Source organism: Pleurodeles waltl, chromosome 8 (assembly GCF_031143425.1).
Source record: "Pleurodeles waltl isolate 20211129_DDA chromosome 8, aPleWal1.hap1.20221129, whole genome shotgun sequence".
Classification (NCBI taxonomy): domain Eukaryota; kingdom Metazoa; phylum Chordata; class Amphibia; order Caudata; family Salamandridae; genus Pleurodeles; species Pleurodeles waltl.
Window position 1 is genome coordinate 1,547,014,491 of NC_090447.1, and position 16,480 is coordinate 1,547,030,970.

Below are 16,480 nucleotides of genomic sequence, written 5' to 3' on the forward strand. Positions count from 1 at the left end.
TTAGGCACCACACAGGGAACACACACATATAGGCCACAAACTTATGAGCACTGGGGTCCTGACTAGCAGGGTCCCAGTGACACATAACAAACATACTGAAAACATAGGGTTTTCACTATGAGCACTGGGCCCTGGCTAGCAGGATCCCAGTGAGACAGTGAAAACACCCTGACATACACTCACAAACAGGCCAAAAGTGGGGGTAACAAGGCTAGAAAGAGGCTACTTTCTCACAGTACCTATACATGAATAGATGCTTTTCATTGCTATTCTTATTCCACTATTGTTGATGTGCTGAATGCCTGCATTTACCTGAAATTCTAGTAAAGCTAAATTGTATTCATAATTGGCGTGTGGTCCTTCATTGAGCGTCCTTATTGACTTATACCGAACAGGTGTCAACCAGCCACCTGGATAAGACAAGCATCATCCAAAATGTGATGGCCCAACTACAGAGACACAGGGTGTGGCTAATATTTGAGCCAGAGTCCCCACCCACTTTATGTCAGTGTTGCCTTCAAGTGTTATCCCCATAGGATTGTGTAAGGCTAAATGTTGTCCCTCAATATTTGTAGGTCACTCTGGCTAACCAAAACTATGGTGGCTCCTGAACCCTGTGAGGAATGCCAGAACAGGGGCTGAGAATCGCTATATTGATGCACATTACCGAACCAGGAGAATAATTGAGAGGACCTTCTGCGTCCTGAAGGCCAGGTTCAGATGCCTGCATCTGACAGGTGGATCCCTGTGCTGCTCACCAAGAAGGTCTGCCAGATATTGCACAACCTGGTCCTCAGACGACATGTGCCGTTTCTGCAGGAGGTGGGGACTGAAGATGACTCTGTGGCAGCAGTGGACACTGAGGACAATGAGGATGAGGAGGCAGAGGATGAGGAAGAGGACAGCAGAACATAAGTTATACGTCAATACTTCCAATGACACACAGGTGAGACAGTGGAACTGACCATTAGTCTGACTGTTGATGATTTCTGTGTGGCTGTAACATGAAGGCATTCACTTCCTTTGCATATCAACTTACTGTCACCTATGGCTTGTCCTTTTACAGATGTTGGTGATATGAGAACAGTGTCCTGATGTGTTTACTGCAGACAGCTAGAGGTCATTATTTGTATGCTATCACAGTGTTCAGATCATTTGGACTAGATGTGACTGTTCCCATAAATGTAAATTTTCAACACATAAAATGGTGCAGCTCAAATTGTGTTCGAGGGTGCTTATTGTATTGCAAATAATTGACTGAAAAGTGCAATGGAATGGGGTGATGGTAGTGGAAAGTCAAGGTTTTGTTCCAGTCTGTTTGTAGCACAGGTCCAGTGTCCGAGGGGCCATAGGAAGGGGTGCAAAGGCAGTTCAAAGTGGACAAGGTGACAGGGTGGGACACAAGAGGGACAATCAGGAGAATTTCATTTCCTGGCGTAGTCTTGGTCTTGGAAAGTGTCTCTGGCTTCTGTCTGGGTCGCAGAGAACGTTTGCGGGGTGGTTCACGTTCAGCAGGGGGAGGGGTGCTGGTGGCATGTGGGTCCTGTGGCGGGGCCTCCTGCCCACTAGCTGCAGCGGAAGTGGAGGGCTGGTCAGTAGACTGGCTAGTGGTGGAGGCCTGCTGGTGTGCTGTCCATTCCGTCATGATGTTGGCCATGTCTGCCAGCACCCCTACTATGGCGATCATGGTGGTGTTAGAGCCTGCTAGTCCTCCCTGATCTCCTGATGGTGTTCCTCCTGCAGCCGCTTGTTCTCCTGCATATTGTTAATATCTGGCCCATCGTGTCCTGGGATTGTTGGTAGGCCCCCAGGACATTGGTGAGTGCCTCCTGGTGAGTCGGTTCCCTGAGCTTGTCATCCCCCTGGCACACAGCTGTCCTCCCAGTGTCCCTGTTGCCCTGTGCCTGTGTCCCCTGAATGGTGTGCCCACTGCCACTGACCCCAGGTCCCTGATTGTCTTGGGTGTGGACTGGGGTCCCTGTACAGGTGGGCACACTGCTGATTGTCGTGTCCTGGGGACAGAGGTGTGGGGACGCTGGGTGGGTGTTGTGGTGTTGGATACTGATGGGGAGGCTCTGTGGGTGACTGGGAGTGCGCTGGGGTGACCGACTGACCAGTTGTCCCTGATGGGCCAGGTAGTTCATCCAGATCCTGAAGTCCAGAGTTACTGTCATCACTGGGGGCATCTTCTGTTGGGGGACTGGTTAGTCGTGGCACCTCCTGTCCTGTGATTGGCTGGGGCACCTTTGGGGATGTAAGTGATGTATTATGCTTCATGTCTGTGACATATTGTTCATCCCTATCTTCCCCTCTATCGTTGCTGTTGTCCTGCCACCTTTGTTTGTGAATGGTGGTGTACTGTGGGATTGTTAGTTCTCCATGCTGTGCATGCTTTTGTAATGGGTGTACATGCAGGGCTGGGAGGGCTGTCCGTGCATTTGTATCGCATGCAGGGCTTGGCACTGGGGTTAGTCAGATGTGTAGATGCAGTGTGTGGGATGGAGTAGAAGGATGGGAGTGAGAGTGAGGGGGTGAGATTGCATGCAGGCGTGGGGGGTGATAAGTAGTAAATGTTGACGCACCAGTGTCCAGTTCTCGGGCAACTCCAGTGAGTCCCTCAGGATGCAGTATTGCTAAGACTTGCTCCTCTCATGCTGTGAGCTGTAGGAGAGAAGGTGGGGGTCCACCGCCAGTCCTCTGTATGGCGAGCTGGTGCCTTGCTGCCACAGAACGTACCTTCCCCCGAAAGTCGTTCCACCTCTTCCTGATGTTGTCTCTTGTTCTTGGATGCTGTCCCACGGCGTTGACCCTATCCACGATTCTCCACCATAGCTCCATTTTCCTGGTAATGGAGATCTGCTGGACCTGTGTTCCAAACAGCTGTGGCTCTACCCTGACTATTTCATCAACCATGACCCGCAACTCCTCATCTGTGAAACGGGGGTGCCTTTGACATGGGTGTTGTGTGGTGTGTGTAAGTGTGTGGGTGTTGTGTACTGTGGTTGGGTGTGTGAAGTGGGGTGGGTGAGAGATGTATGGGTGTATGTGGTGTTTGTGTCTAGTTCTCGCAGTGGTCTTGGTGTCAGTCTGGTGGCAATAATTTGTATTCGTAAAGGGTTGTGGGTAATTCGTGTGTGTGTTTTATAGTGCTGTGGGTGGGTGGGTGTGGTGTGTGTATCAGTGTCAGGTGTGTGCTTTTGGTATTAGCCAATGTTGTGTAGTTTAGTATTTGGGTGTCCATTCTGAGCGCGCCGGTGTGTACCGCCAATGGTTTAACGCCATTGAATGTCCGCCATGGTGATAAGTGGGTCATGATGTGGTGGGCATTGTTATGTTGGCGTAACGGTATGGGTGTTGGTACTGACACTTTAACACTGACCTTTGGGTTGGCTGATTTGTGTATGTGGCAGTATTCTGTTGAATTGGTGTGTGTGTGTGTGTGTTATAACATGGAGAACGGATATTCGCTACTGCGGCGGTATATTTATGGCCATCACTGTGGCGGTAAGCGGGATTTACCGCCAATGTCATGATGAGTAAAAGTAAAGTGTCTTTATTAAATGAATAATAATATTAATTGAAGTGTTTTCATTTAGAAATTATAGTAGTGTGTTATATTAATGATGTTACATTATGTATTTTGCTTAATAATTATAGGCCTTAAGTTAGCAATGTTTGGGCCTAGTCTGCACAGCCTCTTTATTAAGCTGCACTGTTTAATAAAAGCATGGAAAAGTATGTTCAGAGAAATAGATATGTTTTGTTCACACTGTGTTGACCAAAGGTTTGCAAGTTTATTTAACTTTCTCTTGAGAACTGCCTGCTAGAATGTCCTGTATTAGGATTTGTTACTTTGTGTAGGTTGAGGCGTGAGACAGCGATGTTCCAAGGAGCTAACAATGGATCCACTGAGTGGAGTACGGATCGCTACAAAAAGGAAACCTGACGAGTTTGAAGATGGGAATAGGAGAAGAGGAGCCAATCATCGACATGTAAAAGACAGATTAGTTATGTCTTAGATTTGGAGTTTAATCCTATTGGATTAACTGTAAATGTTCGATGTTCTGAGCAATGACAAGGTGGGAAGTTCTTTAGGACATTTGAACTTAGCCCGGCTGCATTGAGGAGGGGAGGCTCATTTTCTTCTGTCTGAGGAGCTGAACAGTTCCTGATGACTTTGTTTCTATCTTCGATTTATTGCTTAAACTTTAATGCTGAATGCTGATCCCTTAGGATTTGCTTCTTAAATGGTTCAGATAATTTAGAGTCCCCTGTGTCTCTGAACCATTGCCTTCCAATGTCCGTTGCTGATGCTGACTAAACTGATGTCCAACTGACGAAGATAATCGCAGCTTGCTGATCCATATAAGGAGAGGTATAACAAAATGCTATTGTTCTTGTTGGAAGTTTGTTCTTTGTTCCTAGGTACCAACCGCTATTTGATAGAGCCATAGCTAGATGTTTTCCAAATTAACTTTGACTAAAATTGTTTTGTGTGAAGCCCAGACATGCCATTCTAATCAAAAGGTTAGGTAGGGAGACCCAGGAAATGCTGATGTTGTTCATTTGCTGAATCTAGATGTCTGTTGTTTCCATTGCGCAGTTCTTGCTTTTGATCTGTATTGTGACTCTCGAATGCTTAATTATCAATGCGTTACCTCAACTGAGATTCTTTAGATTTGGTCAACCGGTGTTCTTTATGTATGTATACCATGTGGTTTTGAGACTAATTTACATGACATTAGATTGTTAATTTAGGGAAATAAACGTTCTAACTTTTACATAAAGGTGTGATTATTCATGACCAAATGGGTTATGGTGCGTGACAATCATTGTGTCCAGAGATATGTATGTTAATGTTTATTGATTATGATGTTGTAATTGTATTGTATTTTGGGTCTTATGGTGGAATCACTCTAAGCATAGTCAAAAGGTCTATTGAACCTCTAACGCGTCCCATTATAAATTAACAATAAGAAACCAAATAAGGACAGACACGCTAATATTCCCGGCTGCAGGTGTGCCAAGAACCACCAAAGATGGTGAGTTTGTCTACATGATAAGGGAGTTGCTGGTTGTTACAGCAGAAAAATTGAAATGCAGAAGCAGGGCTGCTGTCTTGTGTATAATGCCTGCATTAAACTCTGTGGAGCAAAGACATGCTTCAGCTCTGACTGACAAAGCTCTGACGTGCATTAAGTACAGTCCTTAACAGCAGTCCAATACCCTAAGTTTTTCTGATAACAAGAAGATGGCCTGCACTGTACCCTGGCTGCAGGCCAAGTTCTGGAGGTCTGTGTATGTCACCATCCATCTCATGTCCCTGTTGCATCACGGTCGATTGTTGTCTTAGCCAGATTTAACATTCAGAGATGGAGGGAGCACAGACCCCACCTGCCTTCAGCCCCTTAATCCACTAAGGCTGAAGTGTGAAAGACCAGCTGAAAGTCATTGAGATAAATGCCTTTATTTGCATGTTTTTAGAATAAAAAACACGCTCACCACTATGGCTGCTGAAGGCATCTAAGCTTGTGTCCCTAGATTTTGAAAAATGGAGCTGTATATTTTGTATGATTTTGTCCACAACGAATTTTTGTTTTACGCTGCTCCAACCCACTCACCTGCTGGTTCAACATTCCATGATTTGCAGCCTTTCTGTAGATAGCTGTTAATTTTTTGTTTTGTATCTGTTTATTTTTTTGGACAAACATATATATAGAGTACCTCTTTGTTCCAGAAGTTCCAGTTATTACAGCTGTGTTCTCACTGAGCACAAAACCAGAGGAGGAAATAAGTTTACAGAAGACGTCAGAGCCTGAGAAAAGAACTACAGGTGAGCACAAAAAACAACATGTATTGCAATATTGTACACATTGGGGGTGGTCGCTCAACCTCTGTTAAATAGTAAACAGTTCACTCATGAAAAAAATAATTATTGTGGAACCATGGCAATATGAAAAGATCAATTTGTACATATAGACATACAAGCAAATCTTACATATGAGAATGATTAGAAAACTGGAGGTGACCTTTGTAAAGTTTTTTTTTTGTGCACAAAGGTTTCTTGTTGGCTGTGCCATGTAAATGGCGCTAGAAACTCGACTTAGGAGAGTTGTGTATGCTGAATAGCATCATCTTAAGTTTGGCGCTGCTAGACCTAGCTCAGCTCTCAAAAGGACCAGGTTTCTTTAGCCTTTAGGAGGAGCTCCTGTTCGTCATTTGACAGCTTTGCTGCTGAGTAAGTAAATATTACTCAGTGTATTTCCTATAAATACATAATTTACATAAAAACCTGCACATGATTCCCTACTGGCCTTAAAACGGCAGGTAGGTGAACATACCAGGACTGATACAGACTCAGCTGAAAAGCTGCCGCATTCCTACAAGAAACACCATGTAAATAGTAAGGAAGGGAGCACTTTGAGGCAGAGATGGAGGGGTCAGCTGTAATACAATGTTTTCAGCGAGTGCCAAAGGTGCTACAATCAAAAGTTTCAACATAACAGAAGCCTCAGTAGAAGTTCTGCAAGAGAGATGTGCGTAGCATAAAACCAGTCAGCCAAAGAAAGAATACAAAGATCTTTACTCCTCTAAGTCTCAAAAGGATCTGCTCTAGTCAAAGGGGAGAAAGAGTCTGCCTCACCTAACTAGCTGCACACCACTTTAGACTTTGCAGAACCTTTGAGAATCCACATCATTGTTGCCAGTAGCTTTCCATCTTCCATGCATAGTTGGAATTTGCAACTTCCATCAGGCTTTCATCCCATGAACCAAACATCATGACAAGCTTCGGTACCTCCCGTGACCAGGAGCTCTTATGGTAATTCCCTCCCATCCACTTGTTAATTATCCTCTTCCTTGGGAACAAAACCTCTCTCACCCCCTGTATCTCAAAAATACAGCATGCCGTACATTAGCTGTAGCAAAAAGAACAAGTGATGGACGGAATGCTGAATAATGTCAAACATTCACCCCAGCACAGAGATCTGGGCCTTAAGCCATAATTTTTTGCTACCCATGCCATTCCAGTTTGGACCCAGCCAAATGCAAATCAGTTTTGACCCTGTTCCCCATGGGAACAGTCTAGCCCGAACTGCCAGGCCAGGTCTTCCCTGGACTGAAAACAAGCATCCTGGGACTGGTTTCGGGGTATCACTCTACCTCAGCCAGGCTAGCTTGAATCCAGTGGCACAGTGAGCAAGGGACCCACATCTGGGCATACCACTCCCACTTAGGACAACGATTGCAAAAAGAACAAGTGATGGACGGAATGCTGAACAATGTCAAACATTCACCCCCAGTACAGAGATCTGGGCCTAACGCCATCCTTTTTTGCTACCCATGCCATTCTAATTTGGACCCAGCCATATGTAAATCAGTCTTGACCCTGTTCCCCATGGGAACAATCCAACCAGAACTACCAGGCCAGGTCTTCCCTGGACCAGAAACAAGCATCCTGGGACCGGTTAAGGGGTATCACCTCTCCTTAGCCAGGTTAGCTTGAATCCAGTGGCATGGGGGAGTACGGGACCCGGCCCACTTAGAGCAGCAATTGCAAAAATAACAAGTGATGGATAGAATGCTGAACAATGTCAAACATTCACCCCCAGTGCGGAGATCTGGACCTAAATCCATCTTTTTTTTGCTACCCATGCCATTTTAGTTTGGACCCAGCCATCCATGGGAGCAGTCCATCCGGAACTGCCAGGCCAAGTCTTTCCTGGACTGGAAGCAAGCATCCTGGGATCGGTTTCGGGGTATCACCCCTCCTCAGTTCGGGCTGGGTCTTTTCTGTGGAGAACAGGGACAAGACTGATTTGCATATGACTGGTTTCAAACTGGGGTGGCGTGGTGGGCAAAAAAACAATGGATTAAACCCAGATTTTTTTGACTGGGGGTGAATGTTTGCATTGTTCAGCATTCTGTTGTAGGAAAGTACCCTCTTTCTTGGTATGGTTACCCCTTTTTTATGCCATATGTCAGTGTGTTTGACTGTGTCGACTGGGTTCCTGCTAACCAGGACACCAGTAGTTATGCTCTCTCCCCTAAATTTGGTTGTTGGGAACTGTTACCACATTATGTCATCCCACAATTGGCATACTGGTGTCCCCATATAAGTCCTAGTACATGGTACCCCGGTACCCAGGGCATTGGGATTCCAGGAGATCCCTATGGGCTGCAGCAGTTATTCTGCCACCCATAGGGAGCCCATAGAAAGGGTTCTGCAGGCCTGCCATTGCAGCCTGCGTGAACCGGGTGCATACACCTGTTTTCACTAGACCAGCTCACTATAAGTCACCCCTATGGTAGGCCCTCTCAGCACTAGCAGAGGTACCCCCACAAACTCCAGACCCATTTTTCTGGACTTTGTGAGTGCGGGGACACCATTTACGAGCGTACTGGACATAGGTCACTACCTATGTCGAGCTACATAATGTTAACTCCAAACCTAGGCATGTTTGGTATCAAACATGTCGGAATCATACCCCAATACTTTTGCAAGTATTGGTTGTATGATTCCATGCACTCTGGGGGCACCTTAGAGGACCCCCAGTATTGCCATTTCAGCCTTTTGAGGTTTTCCAGGCAAACCCAGCTTGAGCCTAGGAAGGCAGAACAAAGGATTGCCTTTGGGAGATGGGTGTTACACCCTCTCCCTTTGGAAATAGGTGTTACAGGCTTGGGAGTGGTAGCCTCCCAAGCCACTGGTAATGCTTTGAAGGGCATAGACCAGATGGTGCCCTCCTTGCATAAGCCAGTCTACACTGGTTTAGGGAACCCCCAGTCCCTGCTCTGGTGTGAAAGTGGACAAAGGAAAGGGGAGTTAGCACTCCCCTGTCCATCACCACCCCAGGGCTGGTGCTCAGAGCTCCTCCAGAGGGTCCCTGGGTTTTGCCATCTTGGATTCAAGGTTGGCAGGAAACTCTGGAAGCATATGAGTGGCCAGTGCCAGCAGGTGACGTCAGAGCCCCCTCCTGATAGATGGTCACTCAGCTTGGTGATCAATCCCCCCTTTCAGGGCTATTTAGGGTCTCTCCTTTGGGTGGTTCCTCAGATTCAGATTGCAAGACTCCAGCAGGATTCCTCTGCAACATCCACTTCGACTTCTGATTGAAGAAACTGCCTCTGGACGCTCCAGGACCTGACAAGCTGCAACAAAGAAGCAAGATGCCTTCTACAACACTGTATCCACGGCTCCTTCTAGCAACTGCAACATTTCCCTGGTCGTGCAACCTCTGAGGACAGCCCGTGTTCAGCCTGCATCAAAAAGAAGAAGGAATCTCCCTTGAGGTGAAGGAGTCACTCCCCTGCTTCTGCAGGCACCAACTGCAATGACGACCGGCTGCGTGGATCCCCTCTCCTGTTGAGCTGCGGGGATCCTGCATCACGGGTTTTGGACTGAGGGTTAGGTGCAAAGTTACTAAGGACCAGATGTATCAAAGGGTTTTACCCATTCTGTGTCTATGGGAAAACGCTTTAGTACATATGGCCCTAAGTGTGAGGGTACCCTTGCACTAGCAAAGGTGCCCCCACATAGTTCAAGGCCATTTCCCCAGACTCTGTGAGTGCTGGGACACCATTACACGCGTCCACCACATATTGGTCAAAACCTATGTGTTGCTTCACAATGGTAACTCCGAACATGGCCATGTAACATGTCTAAGATCATGGAATTGTCCCCCCAATTCAAATCTGGTATTGGAGTGCCAATTCCATGCATCCCCGGGTACTGCCAAACTAGCTCTCTGGGGTTTTCTCTGCAGCTACCGCTGCTGCCACCCCACAGATCGGATTCTGCCCTCCTGGGGTCGGGCAGTGTAAGAAAACACTAAGGGTGTCCAAGATACCCCACCCCAAGACCATGGAAAGTAGGATTAAAGTACCACTATTTCCCCAGAAACACACTAAAGTCTTGATAGAGGATTTTGCAAAGACCACAACAGACTGCAAAGCACTGAAGACGGATTCCTGGACCTGAGGATCTGCAAAGGAAGGGGACCAAGTCCAAGAGTTGTGAAAGTGTCCAGGGGGGCAGGAGCCCACTAAACCCCGGATGAAGGTGCAAAATGGCTGCCTCCTGATGGAAGAAGCTGAAGATTCTGCAACAACAAAAGGTGCTAGGAACTTCTCCTTTGTGCAGAAGATGTCCCACGAAGTGCTGAAGGATGCAGAGATGTTTCCTTGGCAAAATACTGCAAACAAGCCTTGCTAGCTGCAAGAGTCGCAGCAAACCTAAACAGTCAAACTTTCTTTTTAAAAACTTTCTAGAAAGTTTCTAAAAAGTTTTGAAAAAGGTTTTTCTTTTCTTTAAAGGTTTCTCTCTCCTAAACTCTTCCTTTCAGCTATGTCTGTACAAGAGGCCACTCCTAAAGTTGTAACATACAACTTATTACAATTTAAACTTTAAAAGTGTGAGGGGTCTCTGTATAGAAAGGAGTTTAGGGATTGGTAAGAACCCTACCAAATATCTTCTCCTTAGCCTTCTCCTTGAAAGTGACCAGAACCAGACAGGTCAAACCCAGGATCAGGAGGTAGAGGAGGGGGGTAACCAGGTAGAATCCAGGGAGGGCCCTGAGGGCTCTAGGGAGGGTACTTCCTAAGACCTTACAGTTATCTAGTGAAGCAGGTAGTGTGAGGGGGTCACACATCAGTATGTCACCGTTCACTCCAAAAGGCCAGGTAACCAGAGTTCAGGTAGTTAGAGATAGGTCCACTTCTGCCCATTCCCACATCACCTCTGTGTCAGAGAATCCCCAAACCTCCCACCCTGAGGATAACACCCTAGACAGGGAACTCAGAAAGCTGAGGTTGAAAGAGGCCAGACTGCAGCTGAGACAGTAGCGGTTGGCCGTAGACAGGGGGTCTCTAGATGTAGAGAGGGAAAGACGGATGTTGGGGTTAGTTCCCCATGTTAGCAGCAGCAGTATTCTTGATAGTCATCCTGTTAGAGAAACAGAATCAAGAAACCTGCATAAGATTGTCCCCCCCCTTACAAGGGGGGGGATGACATAAACAAGTGTTTTTCTGCACTGGAGATGGCCTGTATGGCACAGTTGGTCCCTCAAAGGCAGGGGCTGCTATCTTGTGGCTATCTTTAACTGGCAAAGGTAGGGACAGACTCCTTACGGTCAGGGAGAGTGATGCCAACAACTACAAAGTTTTGAAAGATGCACTCTTAGGTGGATTTGGCTTAGCCACTGAACAATACAGGATAAAGTTCAGAGATACCAAAAAAGAGTCCTCTCAAGACTGGACAGACTTTGTAGACTGTTCAGTGAAGGCCTTGGAGGGATGGTTACATGGCAGTAAGGTGACTGACTATGAAAGCCTGCATAATCTTATTTTGAGAGCGCATATTTTGAATAATTGTGTGTCTGACTTGTTGCATCAGTACTTGGTAGACTCAGATCTGACCTCTCCCCAAGAATTGGGGGAGAAGGCAGACAAATGGGTCAGAACAAGAGTGACAAGAGTGAGCAGGAAAGCTCATACAGGTGGTAACAAGGATGGCAAGAAAAAAGATCGTAAGCCTTCTGACAAGGGTGGGGACGAAGAGAAAAATAATTCTGAGTCTTCATCAGGCCCACAAAAATCCTCTGGCGGAGGTGGCTCCAAATCCTCTTCAAACTATCAAAAGAAGCCATGGTGTTATTTATGTAAAAGTAAAGGCCATTGCGCAAGTGATTCCACTTGTCCAAAGAAAAACACCAAGGCTCCCACTACCACAACCCCAACTGCATCCTGTAGTGCCCCTAGTAATAGCAGTGGTAGTGGGAAGAACACTACAAATAGCCAATCAAAGGGTGTAGCTGGGCTCACCATTGGTAATGTAGTTAGGGTTGGTCTTGTTAGAGAGACCACAGAGGCTGTTTTAGTCTCTGATGGTGGTATTGATTTTGCCATCTTGGTTGCTTGTCACCTTAATATGGGTAAGTACAAGCAACTACCCCTAATAAATGGTGTTGAGGTTACGGCCTACAGGGATACAGGAGCCAGTGTCACTATGGTGATTGCGAAACTGGTTCACCCTGAACAACACCTACTTGGTCAGCAGTACCAACTGACTGATGCTCATAACAACACTCTTAGCCACCCCATGGCTGTTGTGAATCTCAACTGGGGGTGGTTACTAGTCCAAAGAAAGTTGTGGTAGCCACTGATTTACCTGTAGACTGCTTACTAGGCAATGATTTGGAGACATCAGCTTGGGCTGAAGTGGAGTTGGAGGCTCATGCAGCAATGTTGGGCATTCTAGGGCATATCTTTGCTCTCACAAGGGCTCCGGCCCAAAAGCAGGGAGGACAAGGAAACTTGGATCCTGGAAGAATGGACAAAGTGCTCCAAAAAGCTAGGGGTAGAAAGGGTAAGTCCTTGCCCACTACCCCTCCCTCTCCAGAACATTCCTCTTCTGAGGAAGAGGAATCCTCTCCCTGTGCAACACCTACACCAGATGAGCTGGCAGCAGACACTGCTGAGCCTTTGAGTGCAGCGGGCCCTGCTAGGGAAGAGCTGAGTGTGCCACAGCTGACCTATCCCACACTAGAGGGTTTACGACAGCAAGCTGTCAAACAGCAGAATAGGGATATCACTGATAGCCATAAAGTCTATTGGGAAGACATCCTCCTCTACACTGAGTCAAGGGACCCTAAACCGGGAGCTGCCAGGAGATTGGTCATCCCTTTGCAGTATAGAGAGTTTCTTCTGACTTTGGTTCATGATAGTCCTTTGGGTGGGCATTTGGGCCAGAGTAAAACTTGGGACAGACTTTTTCCATTGTTTCACTGGCCTCATATGTCAGAGGACACCAAGGAGTTTTGTTGCTCCTGTGTGACCTGCCAAGCCAGTGGCAAGACTGGTGGCACACCTAAGGCCCCTCTTAATTCCACTTCCAGTGGTTGGGGTGCCCTTTGAGAGGGTAGGGGTTGACATTGTTGGCCCCTTCGACCCTCCAACAGCTTCAGGCAATAGGTTTACCCTTGTGGTAGTGGACCATGCCACTAGGTATCCTGAAGCTATACCCTTAAGGAACACTACAGCTCCTGCAGTGGCAAAAGCCCTCCTGGGAATATTTTCCATAGTGGCCTTTCCTAAGGAAGTGGTGTCAGACAGAGGTAGTAACTTCATGTCTGCATTCCTCAAAGCTATGTGGAAGGAGTGTGGAGTGTGGTGTAACTTACACGTTCACTACTCCTTATCATCCACAGACAAATGGTCTTGTTGAGAGGTTTAATAAAACTCTCAAAGGCATGATCATGAACCTCCCTGAAAAACTCAGGAGGAGATGGGATGTCCTGTTGCCATGCCTCCTTTTTGCTTATAGGGAGGTACCCCAAAAATGAGTTGACTTTAGCCCCTTTGAACTCCTCTTTGGGCACCCTGTAAGAGGTCCCCTTGCTCTTGTAAAGGAGGGTTGGGAACAACCTTTAAAAGCTCCCAAGCAAGACATTGTGGATTATGTACTTGGCCTAAGATCTAGAATGGGTGAGTACATGAAAAAGGCCAGTAAAAACCTTCAGGCCAGCCAAGAGCTCCAAAAGCAATGGCATGACCAGAAGGCTGTCCTGACCCAGTATCACCCAGAACAGAAGGTGTGGGTATTGGAGCCTGTGGCCCCCAAGAGCACTCCAGGACAAATGGAGTGGACTCCATCTCATTGTGGAGAAAAGAAAGTGAGGTCAAGTATTTGGTAGACCTGGGGACTGCCAGAAGTCCCCTTAGGGTGCTTCATGTCAATCACCTGAAACCTTATTATGACACAGCTGACATAACCCTGCTCATGGCCACTGATGAGGGGCAGGAGGAAGAGAGTGACCCTCTCCCTGACCTCTTCTCCACCACTGAAGCTGATGGCTTAATGGAGGGAGTGGTGCTTGCAGATTGCCTTACTGCTGAGCAGAAGGACAACTGCATAAATCTCCTAGATCAGTTTTCTGACCTCTTCTCACTGGCCCCAGGTACAACTACCTTGTGTGAGCACATAATCGATACTGGAGATAGTTTACCTGTCAAACGTAAAATTTATAGGCAGCCTGACCATGTCAGGGACTGCATTAAACAAGAGGTACAGAAAATGTTAGATCTGGGAGTGATTGAACCTTCTGAAAGCCCCTGGGCTAGCCCAGTGGTGCTTGTCCCCAAACCTCATAGTGAAGATGGTAAAAAGGAAAGGAGGTTTTGTGTGGACTATAGAGGTCTCAATCAAGTAACCAAAACTGATGCTTTCCCTATACCCAGGAGATATGAGCTAATAGATACACTGGCTTCTGCCAAGTATCTAAGCACTCTTGACTTAACTGCAGGGTATTGGCAGATTAAGTTGTCAGAAGATGCTAAACCTAAAACAGCATTTTAAACCAATGGATGGCACTATCAGTTCACTGCTATGCCCTTTGGATTGAAAAATGTACCTGCCACTTTTCAGAGGTTTGTGAATACTGTCCTCCAAGGATTGGAAGCATTTAGTGCAGCAAATCTGGATGATATAGCTGTCTTTAACTCCACCTGGGATGATCACCTGGTCCACCTATGGAAGGTTTTGGAGGCCCTGCAAAAGACAGGCCTCACTATCAAGGCTTCAAGGTGCCACATAGGGCAGGGGAAAGTGGTTTATCTGGGCCGCCTGGTAGGTGGGGAACAGATTGCACCATTGCAGGGAAAGATCCAAACAATTATGGAATGCCCCCCCTTACAACTCAAACCCAGGCGAGAGCCTTCTTAGGCCTTACAGGGTACTATAGGAGGTTCCTTAAGAATTATGGCACCTTAGCTGCCCCTCTTAATGACCTCACATCCAAAAAGATGCCTAAAAGGTATTATGGACGGCATGCTGTCAAAAGGCTTTTGATGAGCTCAAACAGGCCATGTGCTCTGCATCTGTCCTAAAAAGCCCTTGTTACCCTAAATAAATCATAGTCCAGACTGATGCTTCTGAATGAGGGGTAGGGTCAGTTCTATCACAGCTTAACACTGAGGGCCAGGATCAACCTGTTGCTTTTATCAGCAGGAGGTTCACCCCTAGAGAAAAGCTTTGGCCTACCATACAGAGGGAGGCCTTTGCTATGGTCTGGGCCCTGAAAAGGTTGAGACCATGCCTCTTTGGTACTCACTTTATTGTTCAGACAGGCCACAAACCTCTATTATGGCTTAAACAAATGAAAGGGGAAAACCCTAAATTGTTGAGGTGGTCCCTCTCCCTACAGGGAATGGACTATACAGTGGAACATAGACCTGAGAGTACCCACTCCAATGCAGATGGACTCTCCAGATATTTCCACTTAGACAATGAAGACTCATCTGGGCAAGGTTAGCCTTATTGTCCCTTGTTTTAGAGGAAGGGGACCTAACTCCACCAAAGTTGGAGAGAAGGACCACTGGACTGTCGGGGTCACTTGGATCCAGCTCCTGTGTTCCAGGGACCATGCTCGTCAAGATGAGAGGGGACCCAGAGGACCGGTGATGCCTGTGTTAGCAGGGGGAAGATTCCGTCGACCCACGGGAGATTTCTTCTTGGCTTCCAGTGTAGGGTGAAGGCAGACAGCCCTCAGAGGATGCACCACCAGGAAACAGTTGAGAAAGCCGGCAGGATTAGGCACTACAATGTTGCTGGTAGTCGTCTTGCTACTTTGTTGCGTTTTTTCAGGTGTCCTGGAGCAGTCAGCGGTCGATCCTTGGCAGAAGTCGATGAGGGAGATGCAGAGGACCTCTGGTGAGCTCTTGCATTGGTTATCTGAAGAGAAACCCACAGGAGAGACCCTAAATAGCCCTCAGAGGAGGATTTGCTACCTAACCAGGTAAGAGCCTATCAGGAGGGGTCTCTGACGTCACCTGCTGGCACTGGCCACTCAGACGTCTCCATTGTGCCCTCACACCTCTCCATTCAAGATGGCAGAGGTCTGGGACACACTGGAGGAGCTCTGGGCACCACACCTGGGGTGGTGATGGACAGGGGAGTGGTCACTCCCCTTTCCTTTGTCCAGTTTCGTGCCAGAGCAGGGGCTGGGGGATCCCGGAACCGTTGTAGACTAGCTTATGCAAGGAGGGCACCATCTGTGCCCTTCAAAGCATTTCCAGAGGCTGGGGGAGGCTACTCCTTGCCAGCCCTTAACACGTATTTCCAAAGGGAGAGGGTGTAACACCCTCTCTCAGCGGAAATCCTTTGTTCTGCCTTCCTGGGACAGGGCTGCCCAGACCCCAGCAGGGCAGAAACCTGTCTGAGGGTTGGCAGCAGCGGTTGCTGCAGATAAAACCCCAGAGAGCTAGTTTGGCAGTACCCGGGGTCCATGCTGGAGCCCTGGGGATGCATGGGATTGGCACCCCAATACCACATTTGGCTTGGGGGAACAATTCCATGATCTTAGACATGTTACATGGCCATGTTCAGAGTTACCATTGTGACCTAAATGTAGTACACGCGCGTAATGGTGTCCCCGCACTCACAAAGTCTGAGGAAATTGCCCTGGACAATGTGGGGGCACCTTGG

The 16,480-nt window shown here is 47.4% G+C and overlaps 1 protein-coding gene across 10 annotated transcripts in view; it reads left to right on the plus strand.

Moving 5' to 3' along the window:
* The window catches only part of LOC138248977 (zinc finger protein 773-like), a 302,908-nt gene that overhangs the window by 256,325 nt on the left and 30,103 nt on the right, over positions 1-16,480 (plus strand). For 4 of the 10 annotated variants that reach the window (XM_069203029.1, XM_069203035.1, XM_069203030.1 and 1 more), the window contains one exon: positions 5,720-5,833. The exons of 1 other annotated variant lie outside the window; for it this stretch is intronic. In XM_069203029.1, the coding sequence (XP_069059130.1) occupies positions 5,720-5,833 (114 nt within the window). Of the gene's footprint in view, positions 1-5,719; positions 5,834-15,640; positions 15,792-16,480 lie in introns of all 10 variants that reach the window. 5 more of the 10 variants (XM_069203031.1, XM_069203033.1, XM_069203038.1 and 2 more) reach the window with 4 other exon arrangements.